Genomic DNA, 8844 nt, shown 5'->3' on the forward strand with positions numbered 1-8844 from the left:
GAATGGTTGGGAACAAATGTGTACAGGTGGTGCTATTTAGGCAAGAATCTTTACTTCTCAAGTTATCTGTAAAACAGTGTAAAGACAAGATCAACTTGGTAACTCCAGGAACCCAAAGAAAACACCTCCTGTTGAGTCTGTTACGTAGCGGACTTAAAAGACAACACTGAATTCTACTCAGTTCTCTAGAATCACCCATGTATTCCACAACCATTCTTTCTTTTTTCTCAGGAAACCGAAATAAAGTAGCATTTAAGCATTTCATTAAACCAAAAACAAGTTGGATGTGTTCAAACATCCAAAGCTGCCTTCATGCATAGGGCATATCTCTTTACTGTTACTGTGGCATTATTATATTAATCCACTGTTATTTTATTGCATGTAAATAATACAGAGAATGTGTTCTCTTCAGAATAAAAAGTACTTTAAGTTTCAGATTACAGTCTTGGTTATGTTGTACCAGATTTGATCAGAGGGAGTATAAAATGGCTGGCAGGGAAGTGTCTGACAGAATCCTCTAAATACTACTTCCAAATCCTAATTAAGTCACCGCTCATGGGAAGTAATGACTCACTTTTGGCTTCATAAATAAAATGATATAAATATAAATGGAGATTAACATCCTATAAAAGTCAAAGACTTAAAAATGAAAACATACTCTGGATTTAACTATTTTCTTGGTGAAAAATATCCAACTTCAACCTCTTCTCCATCGTCTGGGTGATTAGAGCACGGTGCATGCTAGGTGGCGGGCTCACAGCACGGCTCACAGCACGGCCCTCTTGGCGAGCATGGCAAAGGACCATGCACAGAAATGGGTTATTCTGAAACGCACCATCTGACACTTGATTCCCAGAGTTCGCCAACCTGATCCTCAGGGATTTCTAACCCCCATGACGATCCATGAGAGGAGATGAAAAGACAGGAGTAAGCCACAGTGTCAGGAACCCCATGGACAGTCAGCAAGTGCACCTTTGACAGTCTATGACGGACTGCAGATCTTTTATGTGTACAATTTGCCACATTAAGGGTATTTCTGTGATATTATGTGGTTACTTATGTTTGTAAATATTTAAAAGAAAGATTAAATTCCACACTAAAAAGAAATCTGAATTCTTCAATTGAGCAACAGCTAGGAGAGATCACAGCTAAGTGCAGGGGCTCTGTTGGCATTCGTCGGGACGGTGGTGTGCTCCATGACGCCAGCGTAGTGGATGTGAGCAGTACTTGGATTCAGTCTGACAACATGCACAGTTATAACTCCACAACATTTAACATAATTAGATCACAGGATAAGTATAATAAATATCAAACACAACATTCATACACTAATCAATCAATGGAATAAATTAAACTAAGCCAGTCACAGATTGTTCTTTACTCCTCAGTCATGGTTTATTCGTGTATAAACATAGTGTAATACTTTCCTAATGCTCTTGAAATGCTACAAATAAAAACAAAGGCTTTGCATTACAGCTGCTGGACAAAATGTCAATACTGCAAAGTGAAACGGTTTCTTTGTTGTTTAGCATCAGTGCACGGGGTATGGCTCCAAGTGCGGGATGCAGGAGAAAGGATACAGCGGCTTGAAACAGCCTCCATTCATCATTGGCACAGACTGAAGAAGGAACTTGACCGTCCTTGGTACCTTGACTACAGTTTCCCCCGCAGGCAGACAACGTTATACATAGATGCCCTCAGGATTAAAACCAGATGAGATGGGGTTCTGAAGAATACGGAGATTACTGGGGAGCTGCCGTGATGAGCCGGGTCGCTTCAGGGACCCGGACTGGAATGGCACCTCTAAACAGGAAACAGACATCATCTGGTGAACCAGGAGGCCAATGAGGAGGGTCTATCATGCTGGAAAACTTCCCAGCCCAAAGAGCTCAAAAGAGCTGTGTAAACTGCTGTACCCTGCGGCCCTGGGACAGGACGGGGAAGGATAAGCCTCTAGTTGGTAAACCAGGTTTTGGAGATAGGAACAAAGCCTGGTCTTTTTCAAAGGCAAGTGAGGTTTTTTTGTTTGGCTTCTTTTGTTGTTTAGACCACATGCATACAGAGATGTGTAATTTTTAATTATCAGGACAAATTAATTGCAAAGACTTAGGAGACAAAGGAAATTCGGAACTGAGAGAAGCTGAAAGTTAGGGTGACCAGTATTCTATTTACACATCAGCAAACAGTTCGCAGAGCCGCAGCTTACAACAGGCCTGTCCCAGTGAATAAGTAACCCAAGTGTTAGTATTTTCCCCAGAAACTGCAAGTAAGTCATATTTTTAAGTGACCTTCTTAAAAATTGGTTCTGAATGCAGGGCACTGCTTTGATGGAGTGAGCGGTGTGTTCCCCACCGGCCAGGAAGTAGTGTGAAAGGCGTCTTACCCTTCTCCATGTCTGTCTGGGTGGCCTCGGTCTCAGCGGGCTCTGCGGGCAGCACGGTGACCTTCGTCCCCGTCTGCTGGATGAACTGCTGGAGGTTGACCTGCCGCAGCTCTTTGGTCAGCTGCTCCAGCTCTTGCTCCTTGTCCTGGGTGGAAACATCCGTTATTTTGGAATTTGGGGACTGGACAGTGAGGGATGTCTTTGTGACAGACCCTCTACTCTAGGGGTAGGGGTGAGATGGCTGCTTTCACAAGGACACATTTGACACACCTGGTTTCCATGGATATACTGGCTAGAGTAAAGAGGGTCCCTCTGGGATGGGCTGTCCTCAGATGCGAGGCTTCCCTTCTGCATGCCACCATGTGCTTGCAGGAAATAGGTGTCCTTAATCTTTCATCACAAAACGCTGTCTTCTACCTACATCAGTGTCGCAACTGTCTTGTTAATCTGGTCACACATTTCCCCACTAACCACACTGTAATGGACTGCCAATGAATAGTAACTGGTTCATAAGAGTGAGTCACAGCTCTTGGTTTCTATAAGATGCTGCTTTCCATGGGGCCTGTTATTCGGATTATTTGACAGTACGCACAAGCTGGTTCTGAGGTCTGTGACAGAGGTGGGTCTGAGCCCTAAAGAAAGGGATCATACCTACTGCTGCCAAGCTCCAAGAGCAGGGACGGGCATTCCGTTGGTCAAGGCTTTCCTTTCCCTTCCCAGTTGTCTCCTCCACACTGTTGGGGTCACACTGTGTCCCCCACCCCAGGCTGTGTGTAAAGAAGTGACAGGGTGGCCGGTGGCTTTCTCCAGTGACTTGGTGATATGCTGTTTGGTTAGTTCCTTCAGTGAACAGGGGGACTTACTAGAAGGACTGGTTTAGGTGTGTTTCCTTTAAGTAGTATCAATGGTAACACAGCTCCCAGTGTCCCCTTCTTTAAATATCAAAGTGACTCCACGTGGTAAAATATTGGCAAACCATAAGTTTCTCTGCCTCTGAAAGGCCAGACGCACTGTCATGGGTGTCACTCCAGCTGAGGGCGAGCTCTCCCACGCCCAACACCTAGGTTACTGCCACCACTAGGATCCCTCTTCCACGGAGAAGGAGCCCTGTGCTGTTAGCTCTCACTTCATTCTGCTTGTATTTGTTATTTTATGGGTACGAGTGTATTGCCTGTGTGTGTTTACGTGCGCCCGTGTCACGCAATGCCCATGGAGGACAGAAGAGGGTGTGGGGTCCCCTGAAACTGGAGTTACAGATGGTTGTTAGCTGCCATGTGGGTGCTGGGAACCGAATCCGGGTCCTCTGCAGTAGCAGGTAGTGCTCTCATCTGCTGAGCGCCTCTCCAGCTCCTCCCGCTGTTAGATCGATGCTTTGTCACACGTCACAAGAATTCTATGGGACTTTTGAACCAAGCTATGCTTCCGGTTCTTTAAATATATAAAATTATATTCTTTAAAAATAAACAGTTGTGCTGGGCGTGGTGGCACACGCCTTTAATCCCAGCACTCTGGAGGCAGAGGCAGGCGGATCTCTGTGAGTTCAAGGTCAGCAGAGGCAGGCGGATCTCTGTGAGTTCAAGGCCAGCCTGGTCTACATAGTGAGTTCCAGGACAGCTGGGGCTACAGGGAAACCGTGTCTCAAAAAGACCAAAAAATAAGAAATAAATAGAATATAAAATAAACAGTTGTGAAAGATTTCAATTCTTAAAACATTGGTTAATTTATTTATGTGCGCGGAGCACGTACCATGAGGCACACGCAGCGGTCAGAGGCCAAGTGCAGGAGCTGGTTCTCAGGTCCCTGGGCTTGGTAGCAAGCGCCTCTCTACCTGCTGAGCCACCTTGCCCGGCCTTTTAATAAAACAGTGGCTTTTTCTCATTTTTTCCTAGCTCTCTGAGGCAGAAGCGTCCTGTCTGTCGGGATGCCTTACCTGGAGCCGCCTGGAGGCCTGCCCGAGAGAGCGCTCCACGGCTTTGATGCCGTTCTCCAGCCTCAGGCTCTGCTGCCCTTGGACGTCGATCTCCCCCCTGACCTTGCCGATCCTCCCCTTCACCTCCTCCTCGTTGACGTGCGCCTCCTGAACTTCCTGCTGCAGTTTCTCCGCTTCCAGGCCGCTCTCCATCGTCTGGATCTGTGCCAGGTAGTCCTTTAACCTGCTCTCACAGTCTGTGATTTTCTGCCGTATTTCTTGAAGTCGATCCTTCAGCTGCTTTTCGTTTTCTTGCTCGATCTGCAGTTCGTTTTCCCAGAATTCTTCCTCCTCGATTTCTACGTCATTTCTTTTGATCTTTTGCTCCAGGCGGATGATTTCCTCTTCCAGGTTCGAATGATACTTTTGCTCCCAGAACCGTATCTCCAGGTCGCTGGATTCCAGCTGCTTCTCGATGGCCTGCAGTTTCTCGGTCTGCAGCCGGATCAGCTCCCTCAGCTCACCCGCGGTGGTCCTGCAGGTGCTCAGCACCCTCTGCTTCAGTTCGGTGTCCTTCCCTTTTCCAAAAATGTCCATTAAGCCCTTGGCACCTCCCGTGAACGTCAGTGACTTTCTCTTAGGCTCTCTCCTTTGGATTGACTTGTCCACCTGAGGCCTCAGTTTGGCTAAGGGGGGCAGACTCTGTCGGTACAAAGTTCTTTCAGGAATCCGAGCCACGCTGTCCGAGGTGGGTCGCTCACTGAGAGACGGCCCGGTCCGGCGCAGAATGAGCTGTACGTCGCTAGCATACTGCCCCCACTTGTTTAGGGATATGATGGGGTTTTCATGAGGTGCCAAGTGTCTTTCAGTATCTCTCCATTTTTCTATAAGGGTGTATCTTCCGGTTCGACCTAAGCAAAAAGATCGAGTAAATTGTCATGGCGACACACGCAGTGTCTAAAGACTGCCAACGGACATTTGTGGTAAGTGTGCATTCTTTTTCTACTGCTGCTTTTTGAGGCACGGTCTCCCTGTAGCCCCAGCTGGCCTGGAACTCACTATGTAGACCAGGCTGGCCTCGATCTCACAGAGATTCGCCTGCCTCTGCCTCCTGAGTGCTGGGATTAAAGGGGTGCGCCACTGCACCAGGCCTAAGTTTGGGTTCCTGGTCAGCATCAGAAGGTCAAGTTTAGAGTGCAGTCCAGGTGGCCCATGACACCTTCACTGTAAGATGCCAAACCTCTCAAAGATGTGAAACACCATAAACAGTACCAATACCTCTGACTTGCTAAGAAATTCAGTTTAGGGGCCGGAGAGATGGCTTAGCAGTTACGAGCACTGGCTGCTCTTGCAGAGGATCTGGGTTCAATTCCCAGTACCCACATGGTTGCTAATAACCATCTGTAACTCCAGTTCCAGGAGATCTGACACCCTCTCTGACCTCTGAGAGCATTGCATGACACAAGTGCACTTACACATATGCAGGTATAACATTCATGCACATAAAATTAAAAAAATATATTTTTAAAAAAGGAATTCAACTTTATATTTCTTCTAATTGAGACTCTTATACTTGGGTCAGATGTCTAATTGTTTATTTTGGGGCAGGAATGAACAGTTTGTTTCCTAGGCAAAACAAAGACAGACATTAGAATGCCACATGCACAGCTGGTTTACCCTTTCTGTCCCCTTTTCCAAAGGTTTTGAGCTTCTGAACTAGTAGCAGAATTTTCTTACTAAAGTGGCAGATGATTTGCCTACATTCTGTCCATATTCTGAGACTTTGTGGGAGGCTGAGTTTAAATATGATGGAATAATTGATCTGGTGCTGGGAATTTTGGGGCAGTACTGCAGTTAGGCTATGGCACAGACACTTTTGGCTGCTTTTAGCCAGTTTCACAGTGAGACATGAGAAGGAAAAGCAGAGCAGGGCCTGGAAGATGTACAGTTTGGGCTAGAAAAGAGCATGTTATGGACAAGGGTGCGTTGTCACGGCATCTAGAGCTATTAAAAGGAGGCCATGGGGCTGGAGAGGTGGCTCAGCGGTTAGGAGCACCGGCTGCTCTTACAGAGGACCCAGGTTCGACTCCCAGCACCCACATGGTGGTTAACAACCAACTGTAACTCCAGTTCCAGGAGATCTGATGCCCTCTTCTGACCTCTGTGGGCACTGCATGACATGGGTGCACTTATATACATGTAGGAAATACACTCATACATATAAAATAAAAATGAATAAAATATTAAAAAAATAAAAGAAGCCATGTGCTTTGCACTGGGACAGGGGGATGCCCTGACATACCCTCAGGCCAAATCCCAACCATCATAGACTGAGGTGTGAAATGGCAAAACTATTTTAAAACTTTCCCTTGAAGAGAGCACCTCTGGGCTATCTTGCTGAAATAGGGTCGCGTCAGAGTTGGGTTCCTCGGGACTTGTTGCACGTGCTCAGCTGCCTGGGCACCCAGAGGTGCTGAGCTGTGGTCAAAGAGCCAGGCTGCTGGTTGGCTGGCAGCAGAGCTTGGCATCATCCACGGGATGCTAGGTTTTCAGGCATGTAGAATGTAAGAGTTACGGGATCATGTAAACACCCACCCAGAGTTCAAAGGAAAGTCAGGGAAGCGAGACAACATGGGCCAGGGCAGGGCCTCTGCAGACTGTGCTTGAGAGGTCAGTGTGAGGGTGAAGGGCACCTGCCGTGAAGACCCGAAGAGGTTGGAGACGCCAGAACATGGAGCATCTGTTGTGGAAGGCGGCAGGTAACCACAAGAGGTTAGGTCAGCCTAGGAATGAGGCTGTGTGAGCTGCAGCTGGTAAGTCACAGGGCCTGTGGGACTACCCATGCCTATCAGAGCTCACACTACAACACCATGTGCCCTGGACGCTGGACATGGGCACAGGTGCTAATGTTACCCTGCTGCATTTCAGTCATGACTTGGTCTGATCTTTTTTTTAAAGACTTGTTTTTATTCATATGTATGTGTGTCTGTGGGTGGGTGCCCACAGAGACCAGAAGACGGTGTTGGATCCCCTGGAGCTGGAGTTACAGGTACTTGTGAGCCACACAAAAGTGGGTGCTGGGAAGGAAACTTGGGTCCTCTGCAAAAGCACTGAGTGCTCTTCACTGCTGAGCCCAGTCTGTAGAGCCGGGTCCAAGTTTTGCTTGCCAGTCTCCTGTTCCTCACTCTTTTTTGGAATGGGAGTGTTGACTCCGTGCCATCACATGCTGGAATCTTTAACTAGTGGCTCACAGCTAGGAGTTATAAAGAGTCTTGGGGGAGACTGAATCGGGGCTTTTGAACAATGCTGACCTGTTAGGACAGAGACAGATGTAATGTATTCTGCACTACAAGGTGAACAGGTTTTGGGAGACAGGTGCAGAATGTTATAGTTGGGACATGAAGTATCCCTCCAAAGGCTCATGTGTTTGGGGCTTGGTCCCCAGATGATGACACTGCTTTGGAAGGTTCTAGAAACTTTCAGAGGTGGTACCTAGCTATGGGAAATAAGCTGGTGAGGCATGTCCTTGAAGACATCTTGTCCTGGCCATACTCTCCTCCCTCCTGACCTCCAGGTGAAGAAACTCCTCTACCAGATTCCTGTTGCCATGACATCCACCCAGGCACCTTCAATGAAGAAACCATGGACTGAGCCCTCTGAAACCAGGGGCCAAATTAAATCTTACCTCCTTAACATTATCACTCAGGTATGGTCACAAGGGCGAGGGAGCTTTCGCACTCACCCCAGAACACCCTAAAGAAGTGTAAAGTACCTTTTCTCTTCGACACGGACAGATTTTACTTACCTATAGCTTGGGCTAAGGCTATTACAACCTCTTGGCAAGTTGTGACTTCAGTGACCCCACAAACAATCCTCTGAACTCCATCCACCCATACTTTGAGTTCCATGGTGCATGTGCCAGTCACCCAAAGGCCCTGACAGCGGTCATCGGGATTTCAGGGCATGTCTCTGGCTCTGGAAACACAGAAGGCGGAATTTGTAGTCAGTCTGCTCGCGGCGACGTCCCCGGAGAGGCCCGGCCCGGAAGCAAACCTTTTCATACATAGTATTATGTGAACTATTACATGACACCAAACACATTTTACTGTATCATAATCCTGCTGTTGTTAAAGTCCATCTGCCTGTTTCGCAGAGTGGAATTGGGCAGGAGAAAAGACCTGGAACATTCGGCTAGGGAATGTGATCTTTGGAGCAATGGAAACTGAAGTTCAGCCAGTCAGTATTCAGATATATGATCTAATTCCTGCACTTAAAATTTTAAACCAAAGCTGGGTGTGGTGGCCACGCCTCTAATCCCTGGCAGAGGCAGGAGGAACTTTGTGAGTTCCAGGCCAGCTGGGGCTACAGAAACAGACAAAACACCCCAGAAACGAAACTCAAAAACAAGAAAATTAGAGCAATTACTGTTCTGCCATGAAACCCTCTTTGCTTGGTAGGGAGGTAAAGAACTGTTTCTCATTTACGCCAACATAAATATGGAGTCCAAATTCTGACAAACAAGCTCATTCTCTTTTCTTCTTTATACATATAT

The 8844-nt window shown here is 47.2% G+C and overlaps 1 protein-coding gene across 1 annotated transcript in view; it reads right to left on the reverse strand.

Moving 5' to 3' along the window:
- Positions 1–1368: 1368 nt before the first annotated feature.
- Rassf8 (Ras association domain family member 8) overlaps positions 1369–8844 on the reverse strand; it is a 46475-nt gene continuing 38999 nt past the window's right edge. The window contains exons 2-5 of the mRNA XM_008849010.3: positions 8098–8299; positions 4314–5203; positions 2384–2528; positions 1369–1803 (exon numbers count right to left, since the gene is read on the reverse strand). Coding sequence (XP_008847232.1) covers positions 1682–1803; positions 2384–2528; positions 4314–5203; positions 8098–8200 — 1260 coding nt within the window. The 5' untranslated portion in view covers positions 8201–8299 and the 3' untranslated portion in view covers positions 1369–1681. The remainder of the gene's footprint in view (positions 1804–2383; positions 2529–4313; positions 5204–8097; positions 8300–8844) is intronic.

Source organism: Nannospalax galili, unplaced genomic scaffold (genome assembly GCF_000622305.1).
Source record: "Nannospalax galili isolate Female #2095 unplaced genomic scaffold, S.galili_v1.0 scaffold103, whole genome shotgun sequence".
NCBI lineage: Eukaryota > Metazoa > Chordata > Mammalia > Rodentia > Spalacidae > Nannospalax > Nannospalax galili.